The 22,136-nt window shown below is 31.4% G+C and overlaps 1 protein-coding gene across 2 annotated transcripts in view; it reads right to left on the bottom strand.

The window, feature by feature from the left end:
- Positions 1–22,136, bottom strand: part of LOC139520626 (Fanconi anemia group I protein-like) — a 50,057-nt gene that overhangs the window by 18,669 nt on the left and 9,252 nt on the right. For both annotated transcript variants that reach the window (XM_071313451.1, XM_071313452.1), the window contains exons 4-20: positions 21,323–21,453; positions 20,972–21,057; positions 14,957–15,082; positions 14,554–14,719; positions 13,013–13,101; positions 11,161–11,290; positions 9,696–9,788; positions 9,183–9,319; positions 8,713–8,887; positions 5,636–5,723; positions 4,988–5,189; positions 4,275–4,389; positions 3,724–3,846; positions 3,325–3,393; positions 2,673–2,774; positions 1,943–2,116; positions 1,492–1,613 (exon numbers count right to left, since the gene is read on the bottom strand). In XM_071313451.1, the coding sequence (XP_071169552.1) occupies positions 1,492–1,613; positions 1,943–2,116; positions 2,673–2,774; positions 3,325–3,393; positions 3,724–3,846; positions 4,275–4,389; positions 4,988–5,189; positions 5,636–5,723; positions 8,713–8,887; positions 9,183–9,319; positions 9,696–9,788; positions 11,161–11,290; positions 13,013–13,101; positions 14,554–14,719; positions 14,957–15,082; positions 20,972–21,057; positions 21,323–21,453 (2,128 nt within the window). The remainder of the gene's footprint in view (positions 1–1,491; positions 1,614–1,942; positions 2,117–2,672; positions 2,775–3,324; positions 3,394–3,723; positions 3,847–4,274; positions 4,390–4,987; positions 5,190–5,635; positions 5,724–8,712; positions 8,888–9,182; positions 9,320–9,695; positions 9,789–11,160; positions 11,291–13,012; positions 13,102–14,553; positions 14,720–14,956; positions 15,083–20,971; positions 21,058–21,322; positions 21,454–22,136) is intronic.

The following is a 22,136-nucleotide window of genomic DNA, read 5'->3' as shown; positions in this document are numbered from 1 at the left end:
GAGTAAATGCAACGATGTGAAAAATCGTCATTATTGAACTTGACCTCTAATTTGCCATCAGTAACAACATATAAAAACTTCAAAAGCTTTGGTTGAATGGTTCATGAGAAAATGCACGGACACGACTGGAAACACCATTTTTCAATCTTTCAAGAACCATAACTCCTGAACGGTAAAAGTCAAAATCGTCATTATTCAACTTGACCTCTATTTTGTCATCAGTAACAACATATTAAAATTTGGGAAGCTTTGGTAAAACAGTTCATGCGCAAATGCATGGACACGACTGGAAACACCATTTTTCAATCTTTCAAGAACCATAACTCCTGAACGGTAAAAGTCAAAATCGTCATTATTGAACTTGACCTCAATTTTGTCATCAGTAACAACATATTAAAATTTGGGAAGCTAAGGTAGAACAGTTCATGCGTAAATGCACGGACACGACTGGAAACTCCATTTTTCAATCTTTCAAGAACCATAACTCCTGAACGGTAAAAGTCAAAATCGTCATTATTGAACTTGACCTCCATTTTGTCATCAGTAACAACATATCAAAATTTGGGAAGCTTAGGTAGAACAGTTCAAGCGCAAATGCATGGACACGACTGGAAACACCATTTTTCAATCTTTCAAGAACCATAACTCCTGAACGGTAAAAGTCAAAATCGTCATTATTGAACTTGACCTCAATTTTGTCATCAGTAACAACATATTAAAATTTGGGAAGCTAAGGTAGAACAGTTCATGCGTAAATGCACGGACACGACTGGAAACTCCATTTTTCAATCTTTCAAGAACCATAACTCCTGAACGGTAAAAGTCAAAATCGCCATTATTGAACTTGACCTTCATTTAGTTGTTAGTAACAACATATTAAAATTTTAAAAGCTTTGGTTGAATGGTTCATGAGTTAATGCACAGACAACATTTGATTGCTGCCCGCCCACCGTACATCTCCAAATCAATAACCGACAATTTTGTCACAAAAATCCGGTTAAAAATCTAATGAAATGGCCATCTTAAAGTGCTGGTTTTTGTTTTCATTTTTGGAAATACAACAAAATGTCCTCAAAACCTCATAAAATACAAATATGTTTTGACCTTTAAAATAGTAGTGCATATCAATTTTCCGTTCTTGGACATAATTTTTTTACAAAACTTTAAAGTAAAAGGGGCACAGTTTTAGTTACAAAGGGAGTTCCTATGGGAAATCGCATTGTCAATATTCTCATAAGTGCAACCTAAGAAGGACTATGAAAATGACCCTGGCTTAAAATAAATCCAGGTGAATTTAGACAAACCTTTTTATACATTTGGTTCAAATTTCAATTTTCATTAACAAAATAAATTGGTTCTCCAAATAAAAGTATCAGAAAAAAATAAAAAAATTAATAATCTTGAATTTGATGCATGGACTAAACTGAGAGAGCAGTAAATAATTGTTGGGAAAAAAAAATATTTTTTCTGTCTATGAATAATAAACCATACCTATTATGTCCTGTTCTGAATATATATTCAATCAACACCTCATAAGTACCCATTACAAGTATAGCAAAGAGTTTGTTTTTAACTCCAACACTGTTATTGGGTGAGAAATCTGCAGACTTGTCCTGAAAAATTCATTTTATTAGTAAAAACTTTACAGTTAAATCTATATTCACTTACACTATTTGTATTTAAACAACTCCAAAACCATCTGGATCTGCTTTTCACTGTGCTGTCTCCTTAATGTTATCAAATTACTTTCCCTTTGATTAAACTATTATATTTGCCATTGTGTAGTTAACCAGTCATGATATTTTGTTACATGTAACTCTTCAGCAAGGGATAGCACATTTAAATAAATTTACAATAATACAGATATCTGTCCATTCCTCAAAATTAAAAAAGAAGCATGCAAATAAACAAAGATCAAATATATGTTTTTAACTATTTATACCAGTTCAAAGTCTTCCATTTCTGACTTTATCATCCTTTTAACAAGTGAATCCATTATATCTTCTAATTCTGTGTGGCTACGTGTTACATCCTCTTCTTCGTCATCACCGTTAGTTTGTCTACGTATATCCATAATCTTTGTTAGGCATAACTGTATACAACATATAAGATGGGCCTGAAATATAAGAATAATAAAATCACTGTTAGTTTGTCTACATATATTCAGTATCTTAACTAGACATAGCTGTATACAACATATAAGATGGGCCTGTAATATCAGAATAATAAAGTCTTAGATCTTTAGGCGGTAAAACAAGTCTACACCAAACACAGAGAATGCTAGCAAAATATGGAAGCAAACCATTTAGGCATGTGCTTTTAATCATTTACATGTTGTATATCTTTTTTCCATTTTTTTTGGGGGGGGGGGGAGGGGGGTCCCTTTTGAATTGTTTAGTTTTTTGTAAGTCAGGGCATTTATAGCTTGCCATATGTTGTGTGTTTTTTCATTATTGATGGATGTACAGTCACCTATAATTACACACTATTTAGTTTCTGATGGATGGTTGTCTCAGAGGCAATCATACTACTTCAAATTATTTTTAAATTGAACAATGTTTACAATATAAATCTATAAATATTTAAAGAGGATTCAGAAACTTTTTCAATACACAGGAATTTATCAAATTCAGAATATAGTCTACTACAGTATGCCAAGGATATATACTTACCAAAGGTTCTGCCAAGAAAACTTGATCCCCTTGAGCAGATATACACAAATCCAGTTTATAAGGTGGATTTACATCTTCAGATGGTTCATAGTATTTCTTGAACTAAAAATGTTTGAATACATTATTCAATTATTAATATGTATTGCATCTTTTTCAGTTGGTCTCTGATTAAAAGTTATCTCATTGACAATCATACCACATCTTACTTTCACATGAATCAAATTTGTCAACTATCTGAGAGAGAAAAATATGTGCATAGAAAGTTTTCCTCATTATTGAAGGCTGTACAGTGACCAATGATTGCTTAAATCCCACTAAATTTGAACTCTGGTGGTATGTTGTCTCATTGGCAATTATACCTATCTCCTTATTTTTATACTGATGAATACCTAAAAGTAACTTCTGGTCTCAGTAATGAACTAAGTAAATCCAATTTTCACAGCCAACATATTAAATATTTTCCATTTGAAACTGTAATGCCCCGTAAGATTTTAACTGGATATACATTTTTATAAATTTCATTTTCTCTTTTTGTAAAAATTGATACATCTTCATTAAACATATACCTATATGTCCTTTTATTCATAAAACAGTGTTCCAGTAAATGAAGATTTTAAAGACTATTTACTTTGTTCTTATAAACATATTTCACCTGAGTTTTCAGTAAGTCTAAAACTGGTCCCTGAAGCTGTGTATTTCTGCAAAGAGCATCATATAGTCCCTGTAAAAAATCAGCATATACAATAATCAGCAACATAAATAACTCTAGCTATCGAATCAATTATTTATATCAGTCGGCATTGCAAACATTATTTAAATTGTAATATTTTTTTCTGGTCATCATTTTCATCAAAATGGTCCTTAAGGTTTCATTTTAAAAAAAACATGAATCATTTGTGTTTTCCAGACAAGCTGTATGAACTATATGCCCCAGCCACGTTATGGTCAGTTATAAAATGAAAATAGCACAATTCATTTAGTGCACTTGAAGCATTTAGAATACTCAAACCCCATTATTTATAAATTAAGTCAAACTATGTTGAAGACAAACCTGATATAATATAAGCCTGACATCCACTTGTTGTGATAGAACTCTTCTTAAGTTTCCCATAATCTCTAAACACAGAGCTTCATTACTGGCAGGATTATATCTGGCATGTATATCTACCTGTACCTAAAAACAAAGCAGTAATACACATTATCTTCATCATATACCTATCTTATATGCATTTAAAACAGGTGTGTTCACATGTTGCTGCATACAAATCAAATACACAATATCATTATGTGCTTGCCATAAAAATACCTCTTTGCCTTATGGTAAGGTGCCTGTCTTCAGTGTGGTTGTCAAATCAAATCAAATTTTAAATTTTGATTGCATTACTAGTACTTAATATTCCCTAAAATCATAAAAGTTTATCAAGTGTCCTTTGTTCAACAATTATACTAGTAAATGCACACAAGCATTTCTGAATTCATGGTGTTTTCAGTTTAAATGTCCCATAAGTATTAATGATTTTCTATTGCTTCTAGGTTGGAATAACTCATAAAACTTAAAACTCAAACTTATTGGACAGTATTCATAGACATACTACTAATTACCTGACTACTTGAGAACTGTTGACTAGATTGACTTGATGGAAGACCTCCTAGGACTTTAAAATGTTTAAGTATCAATAGAAAGCCCTGTAATCCTATTTTTCTGGCATCTAACTGTCTGAAAAGAGACAAAAAAACAATTCGTTTACAAACAAATTTAGCAAGCAAAATATGTTTGTTTTGTGTCAGTCATTAGTCTTTTTTTTTTTAAATATTTGAATGAATGTCTTATCAAGTGTTTATGTGAGGTTTTTTTAATTGTTCACTGCTAGATAATTTTTGTCATTTACATAATATGTATTGTGTGTGAAACAGGTGGCTATTTTAAATACTTCAGCCCCTTAGCAGTATACAACTTAGACTTTTATAAACTTTCAAGTAAGGTATAAAATGCAATTCTTCTGTTATAGGCTACTGGTTGGTCTTATTTGTCACATAATGACTACACAAATATAATTCATCCAGTAATTCTTAAAAACTGCAGATATCCTGCTGATTGGAAGATAAACACTCTGTGAAACAACTCACCAAATCCATAAGGCAAATATTGTCACTAGAAGTCAGAGACATCTGGCTCTTCTCATTATATCCTTCAAATCTCCTATATATTGACAAGTTGTTTGTCTGACTATGCATGAAATAACAATTGAAGTTTTAAACCAAACGATCAAGCAATAACAACTGTCAATTTAAATACTGTCAACTTTTTCACAAACCTTGAAAACATAGCTTTTCTGAGAATGAGTATGAGTGAGTCTTTCAGGGTTAAACTGAGTTTAAGCAGTGGATGGATTGCCATTAGAAGTGCTTCAGCAGACACTGGAGACAAGAATGACAGATAGTCCAACATCTCCCGTACTTTTGGTGTTGATTCCAAAAGAATCTGTGGTGCTGACAAGACTGCACTAGATAACAAATCTAAAATTTAAAAAAAACATAGACATTTTTTAAAAGTAATTAATATCTGGTGATTAACTTAAGAATAGGAAATACATTCAAAACATTAAATACAGGGAAATCTTGGTCAAAACTTTAATTGACATACATTTTTAAAAAGTTCACACCATAAAGAACTAAACTACATCAGATCAGAGACAAATAAAAAACAGTAAAAAAAAAAAAAAAGAAGTTAGGCTGCGTTTCTCCCAGCATATTCTTATAGTATCACTGGATTTGATATAGCAGTGTTTCCTAAAGTTATAGTTCCATATTTATAATACATAATATAAAATCAATTCAGATAGCAACAGGGTCCCATGCTTTTATAAGGCACTTGGAAGAACTTTAATGAAAGAATATATCTATTCTCTTATCAAATTTATGTTTATCTTATTTTATTTATACAAACTTTTCTTCAATCTTACCCATGTAGTGACTGACAGGTGTTGTTGCCTTAGTAACAACTCTGTTGAAAATCTGATCTAAAATCTCAGCTCTCACCATTTCATGTTGCTTAAAAACAGAAAAGTCAAATATTAACATACAACAACCTATTTTGATGTCTTTGAGTTATTGCACTAATGTTGAGAAGGTCTGAAGAAAATGTGTTGTTTTCTTATAAAGTGTCTGAGACAATTGTTTTATATTTATATGTCCATATAATTTACCATATGGAGAAGTGTCTGTTTTTCATGATATGACCAGTTACACCTTTGTAAAACACAACATAAGGGTGATTGAATTTTAAATTTACACAAAAATAAACTGGGAATTGTTGTTTAATCAGATCATCACGTACATGCCAAATTGACTTTCTAGGTTTTTAAATGTGAAAATAAATTGTAAACTGCCATTGTCTTGTCTTGTCTTGTCTTGTATGAATATCCTGCCTTTGAAAGGCACACCTCTGGTTTCAGAGTAGAATAAATTGGTGTATATAACACCCACAAATGTTTCTCACACTTTTTAAAATCTAAAACAAAATAATTTAGACTTTAAATAATCATGCCTTTGACTGAGTGGTTGCAAGTAACCCTTTCTTTTTATTCGTCGGTAATGTTAATAATAGTGTATTACGTCTAATATGCAACGCAAAGCAAAGTTTTCTACTAATGTACTCTACAAGATGAAGAAAGTCTGTACATCCACATTTACATTGACAATTACAGAGCAAGGCACTAGCATCCAATATTAGTTGTGTACTAATCTCTAGCTTTTCTAATGATCTACATTTAACACATAGCTCGCTATTTTTAAGAATGTGCGAAAGTTCAAGCATGTGATGATTTCTAGCAGAAGCTAAAGCAGGACATGAATGAATAAAATGAAATAATGTTTCAGAGTCCTCCTCACACAAGAGACATGTTGGGTTGATGTCAATCTGGTTAAAAGCTGCCCTGTTACTTTGGAGAATATATGTTCCTGTAAGGAGTCGTAGTTTGATGGGGAGACGTTGGATGTCTTTTGCAGAAGTCTGGATACTTGCCAGAGCATTGTGAAGATGACCAGTATTATAATAAGCTGTAGAAATATATGAAATACTCTTGTAATAGACAGACATGGTCACCACATGATCAACCCAGTAGGTGTCAATCGCTTTCCTGATAAGGTTTTTCCATTTTAATTTTGAGGGTGGTTCATCTAAAATGTTAAAAATTGATGGTAGGCTGTATTTAATTAATAAAGCTCTAATTTTTGTGAACCAGCTGTCCTTTACATCAGTTGAGATAAGAATTTGTCTTTCTGTAACTTGTCTTTCTATAGAGTTCTCCTGTCTTGAAATATTTGCAAAGGTTCCTAAAGCTAGTTTATGCATCTTACTGATTACTGGAATGGTACCCGACAGTATATATACGGCCATGTCTGTTGTGTTAATTGGGATTGATAAAATTTGTTTGATGCTTTTTCGATAGAAGACTTCAATTGGTTCCATTTGAGTAGAGTTTGGCAGTAGTATTTCTAAGCCATAAATGAGAACTGGCAACACGTAAACCTGGAATAATTGCAGGCATGCTACGGGATTAAGACCATTCTTGCCATGCATGCCAGTTCCCATCAGGCTGTACATTGTTCTCCTTGCTTTGTTGATGTTTTCCTGGATATGGATAGGAATGGTTTGCCGTGGGTTATTACTATGAGTTATTCCTAAATGTACAGCTGTTTCAACATTTTGAATGGGTGTATCATTTAATATGAAGTTAAAATTATCCTCTATTTTTGGTTTCCCAGTTTTAATAATTTTACATTTTGTAGGCTGTAATGAATACTTCTCCTGTCGACTGTAATTCTCCACAGTCGACAAAAGGGTTTGCATATTGGTAGGGTCATTCACTACCAGTGTAACATCATCTGCACAGGTGTCAAATTGGGGTCAAAACTTTAATTTGGCATTAAAATTGGAAAGATCATATCATAGGGATCATGTGTACTAAGTTTAAAGTTGATTGGACTTCAACATGGCAATTTGACACTCCACTCCACACCATTCAAGAGTCATTATAAAATATTGTAATAACAAGAATGTGTCCAAAGTACACGGATGCCCCACTCACACTATCCTTTACCATATGTTCCATGGACCGTGAAATTGGGTAATAATCTAATTTGGCTTAAAAATTAAAAACATCATATCATAAGCAACAAGTTTACTAAGTTTCAAGTTGATTGGACTTCAATTTTATCAAAAACTACCTTGACCAAAAACTTTAACCTGAAACTCCCACTTTCATTTTCTATGTATAGTGGACCATGAAATTGGGGTCAAAAGTCTAATTTGGCTTTAAAATTAAAAACATCATATCATAAGCAACAAGTTTACTAAGTTTCAAGTTGATTGGACTTCAGCTTCATCAAAAACTACCTTGACCAAAAACTTTAACCTGAAACTCCCACTTTCATTTTCTATGTTCAGTGGACCGTGAAATTGGGGTCAAAAGTCTAATTTGGCTTAAAATTAGAAAGATCATATCATAAGCAACAAGTGTACTAAGTTTCAAGTTGATTGGACTTCAGCTTCAGCAAAAACTACCTTGACCAAAAACTTTAACCTGAAACTCCCACTTTCATTTTCTATGTTCAGTGGACCGTGAAATTGGGGTCAAAAGTCTAATTTGGCTTTAAAATTAAAAAGATCATATCATAAGCAACAAGTGTACTATGTTTCAAGTTGATAGGACTTCAGCTTCATCAAAAACTACCTTGACCAAAAACTTTAACCTGAAACTCCCACTTTCATTTTCTATGTTCAGTGGACCGTGAAATTGGGGTCAAAAGTCTAATTTGGCTTTAAAATTAAAAAGATCATATCATAAGCAATAAGTGTACTAAGTTTCAAGTTGATTGGACTTCAGCTTCATCGAAAACTACCTTGACCAAAAACTTTAACCTGAACAGACGCACAGACGGACGGACGAACGGAAGCACAGACGGACGGACGAACGAAGCCACAGACCAGAAAACATAATGCCCCTCTTCTATCATAGGTGGGGCATAAAAACAGTACCTTGAAAGTATTAAGAAGAATTTGACTACCAAGATGACAAGCTAAGTGAGTTGGTCCAGTCTGTGGTACTGCTGATGTCTCTATCCTACCAAATATTGCCTTAGGACCAAAGGAATCCATCAGTAGAAATCCTAGGTGTACCAAGCCTTGTATAACATGGTCCCATCCATATTTACTACAATAAATAATGCAGAGACATTCATGCGATGATTTTTAACTATCAGATTCTCCTCATGTAAGTAAAACATAAATGCAAATGTCTTATGAATCCGTTAATTAATGCATTACAATATCCATGTATTGTATATCAAAAATGCTTAGATTGGAAAGATCAGTAAGAGTCAAGTGTTGCATTAACAGTTATTGTTTAAAGCCTTTCTTTACTGTTTACATACCTACCCATAAGAACTGTAGATCCAAAATTCAATGATCAAATAGAGCAACTTAAAAATGAAACAGATAATAATTACCTATTCTTTATTGTTTCCAAAGCAAATTCTTCCACATGGCAAGTGTCCTGAACTATTTCTCTGACCCACTGGGATGACGATTGTTTCTCCCCATCCTTAAAACTCTTTAATATCATCGTCTTTATGAGGTCATAAATCTGTCAGTAGATGAAGTATACATTGAAATTAATATATAAGAAATTGTTATATTTGGTTCGGTTTGAATACTGAAATAAAATTCTTCCAATTTCTTTTGATTTTTACATTTTGTACTATAGAGATTTACAAATCAGTAAGAATTTTGTGTTAAATTTAGCTAGTAAATATTTTGTTGTTGTTCTTTCTAATAAATTAATGTTAATCATATTTTCTGTAAAAATTCACCGCATTGAATTATCTGGGGTATAGAAATATGGTTTATATCTCTGGACTTCTCCCATATCATCTGAATGGGGGCATTACATTTTGTGTCATTTGAAGTGTGAGTGTTTAGAAGAACATAATAATCAATAGACTTTAAATATTATATCTTACTTGGTCCTCAAATCTATGGATACGGGCTAGACACAAAGCCAGTGCAAAATTAAATGGAGATAAAACTTGAGCTGCTGATCTCATTTGATTGCTCTGAAATAAAAAAAAATGTTTTTTGGCCCCCCCTATGTTCTCATTTTTCAAATTCTGTTTCAGAAAGCTACTTATTATGTTAAAACATTCCCTGAGGTTTGAAGTTTGTTTGGATGAACTTCAAAACCACTAATTTTCGCAACTGGGTGAGGCGAGGGGGGTCAACTTTCTTTTCATTATTCAAATATTGTAATTATTATTCATTTTCCATGTGATTTTACAACATTTATTTTATTTTTTAGTGCCTGCGCCAACGTGACCCAGATTTTTTTTTATTCCAATGTCATCAGAACTGTCTTTGCTGTCTAAATCGCCATAATTTTTTCCAGATCACGTAGGCGCATGCTATTAAATTTTAAGAAACAATGGCCAAAAATCTATGTTTTTCCTTCTTTAGACATTTTTGATGCCCTTTTACCCCCTAACCTCACCCATTTTCTTTTACAAAATAATTTTGAAGTTCATCCAAGCAAACTTCAAACCTAAGGGAATACTTTAACGTGATAAGTAGCTTTCCAATACAAAATTTAGGAAATATAGGGGGGCCAAAAACGGGCCTTATGGTACCTTGTCCTTTGAAACTCTCATTTGCCATTGCTCTGGAAGAAAAAACTCAATGAAAATCACATGTAATATAGTGTTTGGTTTTAAGTAAAACATAACAAACTCAATTTACATGAATCCTTTAAAACAACCTAGAATTTTAGCTGTTGGTCAACATAAAACCTCAGAAATCATGTTATTGTAAGCTTAAACTAAAGATTCTGTTTCTTTAATAAAGATTTTTAAATAATGCAGATTAGGATATGTAATTATGTTTTTGGAAAATGAAGCTTGACCTCTACATGTTCACTGGAGTATACAGAATTTAATGAAATTAAGAATTTGAGCAACTAAGAAATCCCTAATTTTAACTTTAAAAGTACTCTTTGATATTCATGTAAATCATTAGTTATTTTGTTGGGTATCTGTCTAATTGACATCTATTTTTCAATCTTATTCAATTAAATCCCAGCACACTTTCATGTTTTAAGCTTGTAAGTGCAGGTATTTGATTTTTATAAGATTGCTCTCCTTTAATTCATAGCTATGATGTTTCACTTCTCACATGGACAAATATAATTCATATCTTTTACATACATGTGTCATTTGTCATGAAATGAGAACAACATTTATGATAGCAATTGTTAAGTTGTATAAAATGGATAGTAGTAGTTCTAAAGTTTTAAGACATAATAGTTTGGTTTCTGATTTTTTTTGTTAATATTTTAATAATCAGTTTAAGTGGTATGTGTAATTCTGTTGCATTTAATGAAAACATTTTGAGTTGTATGAATAACATTGCACCTATATTAAATCAGGAAAAAAATACCTTCAACAACTTAATAAATTCTCTTCCTAGTTCTTGGTCTTGTTTAACAGCAAAGCTTATATGTAATATAACCGTCCCTTCTGTGTGCCTCAATACTTCTATATCAGTTTCATCACTCATCAAATCTTCACTGTAAAAGTATAATACATTGTAATAACAATTGTTTTGAAAATCTTTTTGCCATTTATTTTGGCCTTATTCTTTTTACACAGAGTGATTAGTTCTGGTTTCAACATAGAATCAACTATAACTAGGTCTTATTAATTTTCCTGATACCTGATATCCCCAACACATACCATTGCTGTATTTTTAAAGAATAAAATGAAATTAATGATAGTAATGCTGATAAACATTAGCATTTAACATAATGCATTATGTGTATAGATAATTAAATATGACCACTAGATTTGTTTGAATGTGTTATGAACCTTGTTTAAGTTCAATGTACAGTAGACTCCGGCCAATCGGATACCCAAAATGTCAGCTAAAAATATCCGATTGTCCGATATATTCAATTAGCCGATGAACGTATATTCCTCCAAGTTTTTTTTCAAAATTGACAGACACAACCCTAAGATACCAATAGCTATTATAGCTGCTTTATTAATGGAAATTTTTAACTAATCTCATTGTTTTTTCAGGTACAAGTTCAGATAATTCGGTTGATTGAGTAACAGATCAATCAGTTGATAATAATGTATTTTGTTTATCTGTCAGTCTATTGATTATTAATTATTAATTATGTGTTGATTATCTGAATAAAATATGTACCATTTAAATAATGTGACTTGTTGTTTTTGCGTGATTTGTTTCATTTGTGTGTTAAAACAGGTAAAAGCTAAAAATAGCTATGAATTCTCGGAAGTAGGCCACAGGTAAATTCTATTAATAGTTACGAATTCATGCCGACTATAAACTTCTACCTGTAATCGTACTCGGATCTAATTTTCTACATTTTTTTATTTATGAAATCCATTTCCAATTTCAAGTAATACAACTATGTTCATGATTATAAAATTGTAAAATTAATTTTGCTTTTCTATCTTATCTGTCGTGGTTCAAAATAAAAGGCTGAATATTATGTAAATTAGGAAAATGGCGTACGTGTGTACAAGTTACATAATTCTATTTCACCTGGGACATGCTATTGACACACGATTCCTTGTTTTTACACGGGACTTCTATATATATTTTAATAAATTGTTGAGAAAGAGGTACATTTCATTCATATTTAATATACATTGATGAACATCATGCACAGTTTATCATTTTGTCGTGTCATTGTTTGTGAAGTAAATGACAACGATCACATTTGGATAAACACATAACAAACACATCTTGGGCAGAATATAATATCAAATTCATAAAATAAACAAGACAATAAGAAAAAATATGTTTTATTTGACTATGAAAGATCGTTTTTATTAATAAAATGAAACATTTCTGTACTGAAGTTTTCTTAAACTTCGTAATGGCGTAACTTCCGGCTTCATTTCCTGTCAAAAAAAAAATATGAAATTATTTCAAAATATTCGATTGTACATGGTTTTCACACATTTTCCATGAATATTCCTATCCAATTAGCCGATATATTCTAATAACCGATATTCGATTATCTGATGTATTTTGACTGAAATGTATAGGGAATGGTTCGGTGTTTTGAAATAATATTACAATAGCCGATATATTCGATTAACCGATATCCGATTAGGTGGAGTCTACTGTATTATGTTTTGCCCATTTTTTGTTGTTGTCATGAATTGTCTCACTCTGGTGTTGTCATCTTGATTCAAACTTATTTCTTTTTACCCTTTGCTGTTTTTAAAATAATCAATAAAAAATGAGAACAAACCTCAATTCATTTTCACTTCTACCATGATTCTGTTTATCTTGGTCTACATAGAAACTAATTATACCTTCTATGACAAGTCTTTTGTGTCCCTAAAATAAACAGGAATATAATAATGATAATGATCCATGTTCTTGTCATATCTGAGTCCGAGAGGAATTACTTCTATATCATATATTAAAGTGATATTTTAATTACTTGATAAAAATTTTCATTTCAATAATTCCTAGAAACTTGTTATAACTTTGGATAATATAATGATTTATAAATAAACTGTTATCACAGAGATATGTCTCGCCTTTTTGTTATTTTGATTATGCAAATGTTGAAATCAAAATAGCAATACTTTAGAAATCTTACACAAGTTATGCAAAAAGTCAATGAACCATAACCTACTTACATGGCTAAACAATCTCCATGTAAATGAGATGTGCCAATGCTAATACAACTGCATACCGAATACCATTAACTTATTAAAAGTTGTTCCCAAACCTAAATACAAACATTAACTTGTCAACTATGTAAAAGTTTCAAAGTCAATGAACCATGAAGAGGGGGGTGGGACTATACAATCTCCATGGAAACGATACTTGCAAATGCAAATAAATTTGCATACCAAATATCATTGACTTACCATTAGAAGTTCATCTTAAACTGATCTAATCACAAACTAATACATGTAAACTAAGATAAGTTTCAAAGTCATTAGACTGTGACTGAGAGGCGATGCCAAATATTTTCCATGGAAATGAGATGTGCCAATGCTTATACAACTGAATACTAATTAGCATTGGCCTACCACTAATGGTTCCCCTTCAACTGACCTAATCAAAAACTAATACATGATAACTTAGAAAAAAAATCAAAGTCAATAGACCAAGGGGGAGGAGCCAAATTATCTCCATGGAAATGAGATATGCCAATACTTATACAACTGCATACTAAATATCATTGACCTACCACTTGTGGTTCCCCATAAACTGACCTAATCACAAACTAATACATGTAAAATAAGAAAAAGTTTTTGAAGTCAATAGACCATGACTGAGGGACAGGGCCAAATAGTCTCCATGGAAATGAGATGTGCCAATGCTTATACAACTGCATACCAAATATGACTGACCTACCACTTGTGGTTCACCATAAACTAGACCTAATCACAAAAATAAAGCAATACGACAGTATAAAGCTCTACCTTCTGCTTATTCACATTTTATATTATTTTTAGATGAACTAAATTATTCTTTAAATACTTGAATAAAAAGTTCCCAAAAAGCAACATTTTGTCCATAATACTTAAATTTTTACCTTACACATTATGCAAGAAAACAAAAGCCCAACAAAAACCATTTTCAAATCAAAATTACAAACTTTTGGTGAATATACTATGGGTCTAACTGAAAAATGGAATGAACTTTATAAAGAAGCGGTTCTTGTTGGAAATATAATAGTAAATTTTTCAAATGTATATTCCATATGTGTTATTATGGAATAGAAATAACTGCAGATTATAAGTTTATCTATTTGTAATTTTAAATTAATACCTTTGTTGATAATAACAGAAGCTGGTAAATAAGGGCAGGTAAATCTTGTAAGTCAGTGTCTTTGAAAAGACGTATAATTTTGTCAATGACAAATTTCAGTTCATCTAAAGACATCTGTACATCTTTAAACATGGCCGCTAGATGTAATACACTCTTTGAACTCCATCTGAAAAAATTTAATGATGTAATAATAAAACTTTAAAATTAAGGACAACCACAAAAGTTGGAATATCGTTTAACAGCTGACGATGGATATGTTCCTATTGTTGTCACAACAATCCTGTCCGCTTTTCCTTGAATTTAACATCAATGAGACTTTTCACCAAATTTGTTCTTTAGGTTGAGATAATCTTTTTATTTATTTTTATTTGTTACACAACCTATTGACCTTATAAATACATACTTGCATGCACAAAGACTGTTCTGTACGTGACTTTTATATTCAGTTCCTTTCATACTCCCATCACCGTAAACTACAGTCTCTTCTGCAGCAATGGAGGACATGATTTTTGGCAACAACTCCAAACCTCTACAAAAATATTACACATTAATTTAAATGACAAGATTTTTTCCACATAATTCAGTTGAATGATGGCCTTTTCGTAGTATGTTTCAATGTTTATTGACTTTTATAAAAAATAATTATGAATAATACTAAATATTACCAACACCCTTATCAGTATAAAACAAGGTGCTGGGTAATAGACCATCCCTAATTCAGTTAGAAAAACTACTCCTTTATATCTGATGAAAATATTATAGTATTTATCAAGAAACAACTTGAACCCCTTTTAGCCACATTGGACTTTTAAAATCAGGACACTTCATAAGTACCGTCTAAAGAACATTCATTTATTATATCTATATATAAACTTTGTATGCATCTTCTATGGAATTTTCCTTCTTTATGGTTCTATTTAATTTCACTCCATCGGTTCTTGAAAAGGAAATTAAAATATTATTTTCATGAGGATTTCAATGTAATTTTTTTTACTTTTGTTACTGGCGATTTTGGACTTTCAATTGTTACCAAAAGATCAGCTTAACAGATATGGGCAGGAATTCGCTAGTGAAATTTTAGGGTCAATAGTGTTTATCCAATTAAAAAATAAAGAAATCATGCAAATATGGAGAATAAACATTGTTTAAATATCAAAGTGGGTTAGTCTTTATTGCCAAATGCCAAAAAAATGGATCCAATTAAAAAAATCAACAAAAAATCAACACTTGTTATGTGCTGGTAGTTGAAAACTGTAGACAAAAAGTGTGACATTTCTGCAGTGGCAAAACCCCTAGTAATATTTAGAATATGCCTGAAGAATTGTTCTACTATAATAGTTGAAAATCAACTGCAAAATGATCCGTCTATCATTTAGAAACCCCATTTTGTAAAGAATCCGATTATTGCTGCAAATAAAATACGTTTGAAAATGGACAAGTGCATGTAACTTTTCCCGTCAACAAATGTTACATGCACCTTTTCATTAGCTGATTAGCTTTGGAAACAAGTTATTGGTCCAGCATGGCAAATTTTGAAAGGTGTCAACAATGGGTACAATTTGGATTTCATGATTTTTATCAATCAACTGAAGTTTGAAAAATATAGAAGGTAAGAAAATTTATTTCATTTTCGTGTCAATACTGCCCAATAATACTCATCTTTTTATGACAGTTGTATACTTTTTATAGTAAGCATTACCATAATTATTTTTTTCACATTTCAACCCACTGACAATTACATTAAAATGTGGCTTTTTCATCTTTCACACTAGGCATCTACCAGTGATCAAGCAGATGATAAGAGAGTGGGACCAGGTTAATTTGACCTCACAATGAAGTGTTACATGCACTTTCTGTGTAAATTAGGTTCTTTGATAATGATGTGTGACTTGCTTTGCAATTTTGTCAAAAAATATAAGTTTATCTTGTATTTAAACAGGTTTGACCCTTACGATATTCATTTTATTGCTGGAAAGATTTCTGTACATAACATTGACACGAAAATATTTACCAAGGAAAGGTGTCTATGATACATGCAAAAGCTTTTTTTTGTACGGTTTGCCTTATCAATCTAATTTTTTACATGAAATACCACAGATTAATTGCCAATTTGATTAACTAGTACTTGTATTCATTCTCAGCATTATAAAGATAACTGGCCACTTAATTTGAAAACATAAAATGTAACATTGACACCAGAATAAAAACAATATTACTTTATTACACTTAAAGCATAATTGGCCAGTGCATAATGTAAATTTATGCTGAATTCTTAACAGAGAAGTTGTTGATCTTTCTTGATTTCTAGACTTTACAATATTTACTTGTAATTCTTATCGTTTAAAGGCATGTAACATTGACACATCTTCTGCGTCCAGGTTACATGCTACAACTAATAAATGTGCATACAATTATTCAATCAATAAAATCTTGTTGAAATTTAAATTTGCTTCATTAAAATGATATTAAAGAAATAAATGAGTTTTAATTATTTGTGTTTATTTTTTTCTTGATTGACTAGCAATTTTTCCTCATCATTTGTTGGTGTTCCTGTCAATGTTACATACATAACCCAGAATTATATGTTTTAAAAGCATTGATTTCCAAACCTCTGTTATGAGCTTTAAAATGAGTTTATCTGAGTTTATAAATGACTAACATCTTAAATATTGTCATCACACAATTTCTTTGATGCTCCTATGATAACTTTATGAGTAACATGGACTACGATTTTTGTATCAGGTCTATTTTGTGTTACAGGAGAAAATTTTACTGTGTTGAAATCAACAGTTAATCTAATTTTTAATATTCAAAGTTATTATTATGATACCTATTTTAAAAAATAATGTATAAAGTAAACCCAAATTAAACTTTTTTTTCATTAAGAAATTGTGTATGTAACATTGACAGAGTCTATTATTTAGACTTTTACATGTTCAGGCCAGTGTTATTACATGCGTAAACAAAACTTACTGCCATATGGAGCTATTATCTTATTTTTATTTTACAAAATTAAAGCGTTTTCATGTTTTCATGTTTAATTTGTCTTTTAACACTAGTTAGTAACATTGACAACAATATTTTGTGTCAAGATTTTTTTATGTTACATGCAAAGGTATTACTTCCTTAAAGTCAGACATTTATATAACATTTTATAACCTAAATGATTAATTAGATATTACTGGGCAGCAATTATATTATTTCTCCAAAGTTGACTATTAAGCACACCACTTTCATCTTCTGGTCTTCATGTATGTAACATTGACATACAACCTTTTACTTTTCTGTCAATGTTACACGCATGAACAGAACTGATAACATTTACTTACTCCTTTGCTCTATAAAGACATTATTGATAATTTAACTTGTTTTACCACCATCAAACTTCATCTTTATTTCTAAATATAGATATTCTTTTTAGAAGTGTATTTTCTTCATTGACAACAAAATTGGTGTCAGTCTTGAAAATTTACATGCAATTTTTAATTAAAAAAATCTACAGGCAATATAAACCTAAGAAAGAAAAAGATGATCAGCAATAAATGTGATGAAGAAAACTCTCAGGAAGATGCTCCAAAAAGATACTGTCCCTGTCAACCAGTCAGATGGTGATGTCCCTGGCAGCTAGACAGATGGTGATGTCCCTGTCAGCCTGGAAGATGGTGATGTACATATCAGTCAATCAGTTAGTTGGTGATGTTCCTGTCAGTCAGTCAGTCTGTGATGTTCTTGTAAGCCAGTCAGAGGGTAATGTCCCTGTCAGCCAACAGATGGTGATGTCCTAGTCAGCCTGGCAGATGGTGATGTTCATATTAGTCCGTCAGTTGGTGATGATTCTGTCATTCAGTCATATGGTGATGTTCCTGTCAGCCAGTCAGATGGTGATGTCCCTATCAGCCAGTCAGATGGTGATGTCCCTGTCAGCCAGTCAGATGGTGATATCCCTTTCAGCCTGTCAGATGGTGATAACCCTATCAGCCTGGCAGATTATGATGTCTGTGTTAGCCAGTCTGATAAGGTCCCTATTAGTGAGTCGGGTGGTGACGGTCCTTTCAGCCAGTCAGATAGTAGTTCTGTGTCAGAAAACCAGATGATGGTGACTGTGTATGCAGACATACTAGTGATCTCCAATTTGACCATTCTACAGCAGTGTAGAAGATAGTTATTTCAAAATCTTGTTTATTTATCCCTTTTCATTCACCAGTCAACACATGTATCATGTGTATTTACTGATGCTCATTATAGAAATCATGAGGAATTCAATTTGTAACATTTTTTTTTAATTGTTATGCCAATAATTGACATTCCAGAATATCTTTTGCATTATAAGAGGTTCAGGCTCCTTCTGATTTCAAAATAATAATAATAAACTCATCATGGATACCAGAATTGAAATTTTGTAGGCCAGAAACGCTTTTCGTTTACAAAAGACTATTCAGTGACGCTAATGAAACAAAAAAGTAAAAGAAGGCCAAATAAAGTTGAAAACAGGACTATGGTCTAATGGGTGTTGGTTTTCTCTTCTGAATTGTTTTACACTGGTCATTATGGGGCCCTTTAAATTGTGGCTTCCTGTAGTTTAGGTAACAAGTTTTCAAGATGAAATGGCATTGAAAAATCGAAACAAGATATTTGAGAGTTTCTATATTGTTGTAAATTTTATAATCTATGCATGGATTTTGGTTCTGATTGAGGGTAGATTAATTGTTGTTTTTTGTTTTTATTCTTTTTTCAGATAGATAGTTGAAGATGTTGGAGACAGAAAACAAGAAACAAGAAACTTGTTTTGAATGTTTGAAATAAAATTTATTGTTTAAACCTTAAAAAGTTATAATAAATGTAAGATTAACCAGCAGAAATAAAACGAGATATAGGGTAATATGTCTATCAGACAACAACCTCAAAGATGAAACCCAAATTGTTCTTTATAGAAGTTATGTAAACGATTAAAAATAAGATTCTCAATAAATGCAGCTGTATCAACCTCTCGTAGATTTGTCCATATTTTGTCTTGGTTTTTCATACTATTAGTTTTAAGTGTAACTGTGTCACATGAATGAGGGATACATGTAATCATTTTGTACCCTTACTTTGTCAGTATTAGTTATTGAGTGAGAAACTTTGTGGATGCTGATGGTTGTGTGGTTGTCTTCTTATCAATCTGATCCCTGTGCAAAAAAAAACGGGTTGCTTACTTACTGATATAAAAATGTTTCATGTTGTGGAAATTTTGGATGACTCAATCATCAATTGATCTATCCTTGGTCTTAATTTTATCTTTCTGGTTATTTTGAAATTTGAATATCTTTGAATTTAGCCTTCCATAGTGTACCACTATGAACAAGCATAACTACTGGTATAGTTAAAAAAAATATGTCTGCTGTCTGAAATTTAGGTGAATGGTTTTGGTATTAACCACTATTTAAATAATATCATATATGAGAAATGTGGCAGTATAATTGTATAATTTACATTCAGATGGTTGTTTGGAGGCTTTTTATATCTTTTAAGGTCAATTCTGGCATGTTTCATTATTCATATTTTTTGTGTCCACGTTACATGCAACATTTAAGTCACTATTTTATGACAGAAATGAGATAATTGCAAAAATATTAATACAATTTTTTAATGTGAGGATAACACAATGAAAAAGAGCCTTTACATGTTCAGAAAGAAAATGATTCTTACTGTAAATATCTCTTAAACGTTGCATGTAACATTGACAGAAAAGTAGAGGAAACTTGTTTTCACAAAATTTCTGAAAGAAATGAAAATATGCATTTTAGAGTTTTGATTATAGACAATGTTTTGTGATCAATATATATGATATTGAATGTTGAATAAGTTAAGGAATCATTAATCTCAATTTGGAAAAAGTGTCCATGTTACATGCTCCAAATTCATTATTTGCTTTGGTTCCAAACTGACGCAAGTTTAAAAATGATTTTTTTGGTTACAAATAGAAGGACACCATTTGTAGCAATAATTTGTAAAAAATTTAGAAGCTTATAATGATTTTTTTTTTTTTTTTACAATGTCACACTAAAGTAGCATTAGCGAATTCCTGCCCATATACTGTTCATGCCCCATTTATGGGCATTATGTTTACTGGTCTGTGCGTCTGTCCGTCCGTTCGTCCCGCTTCAGGTTAAAGTTTTTGGTCGAGGTAGTTTTTGATGAAGTTGAAGTCCAATTAAACTTAGTACACATGTTCCCTATGATATGGTCTTTTTAATTTTAATGCCAAATTAGAGATTTCCCTCCATTTTCTTGGTCCACTAAACATAGGAAATGATAGTGCTGATGGGGGCAGCCATGTACTGGGGACACATTCTTGTTTTCTTTCTACAATTAACCTTATACTATGGTACTACCAATTCTGTAACAATTCAATGACATGTTATTTCAAATAACTGACCTGCCAGACTGTATTTGTCCATTTTTCACCAGATCTGAAAATACATTGGCTATTTCTACCAAAGCTGGACCAGTTAATGAATCAGCCTACAGAAAACAAGATAAGTTGTTCAATATAAAATGTAATGCCTATACATATAATACTGTATTTAGATATCTTTTCATCTTAATATTACAAATTGCACATTAAAATCTGTTCAAAAAGTATCAAGTTCAAAATGACTTTTGACAAGTAAAATTTTATAGCAATTACTTTGAAAAAATATTATATTGCTGAGAATTGATAAAATAATTAGTACATTGAATTTAAAACAAAATTTGAATAAACAGAGTTAAGATCTTTTACTATTACCTGTAACATTAACAAACCAACCAGATCTGAAGCTAGTTTGTTCTGCATTTCATTTTTCTCCAGTAACTGGACACATAACTTGTACACTTGTATTCTGATCTTGTTTGATTTACTGCTGCCATCAGACGATCCTTTAATACAAAAATATAATTATATATGTTCTAGGGTCAGCTTTTTTATATAGGATAACAATTTTCATAGATTCTTTAAAAACCTTTAATTTGTGGTCAATAAATACTTGATTTGTGGTGTTTGAGAAATTTAATTCTGCATTTTTATTTTTAAGATGCAAAAACATACTTTTTAATTTTGATTGGTTCAACACAACCAAGAGGCATTCTAAAATTGAATTTAATTTCTGAATAAAATGCAACATATATACATGACAGAACATGTTTCTTGTGACAACATGACAATGCAGAGGAAAACAAACCAAAACTAGAGGCTCTAAAGAGCCTGTGTCGCTCACCTTGGTCTATGTGAATATTAAACAATGGACACAGATGGATTCATGACAAAATTGTGTTTTGGTGATGGTGATGTGTTTGTAGATCTTACTTTACTAAACATTCTTGCTGCTTACAATTATCTCTATCTATAACAGTACTTTCTGTGGAAAATTTTAAGAAAATTGTTAAAAATTGACTATGAAGGGCAATAACTCCTTAGGGAGTCAATTGACTATTTTGGTCATACTGACTTATTTTTAGTTCTTATTTTGCTGTACATTATTGCTGTTTACAGTTTATCTCTATCTATAATAGTATTCAAGATAATAACAAAAAACTGCAAAATTTCCTTAAAATCACCAATT

Source organism: Mytilus edulis, chromosome 4 (genome assembly GCF_963676685.1).
Source record: "Mytilus edulis chromosome 4, xbMytEdul2.2, whole genome shotgun sequence".
NCBI lineage: Eukaryota > Metazoa > Mollusca > Bivalvia > Mytilida > Mytilidae > Mytilus > Mytilus edulis.
Note: the sequence above shows the minus strand (reverse complement) of the source record. Positions and strands in the feature narration are given on the sequence as shown.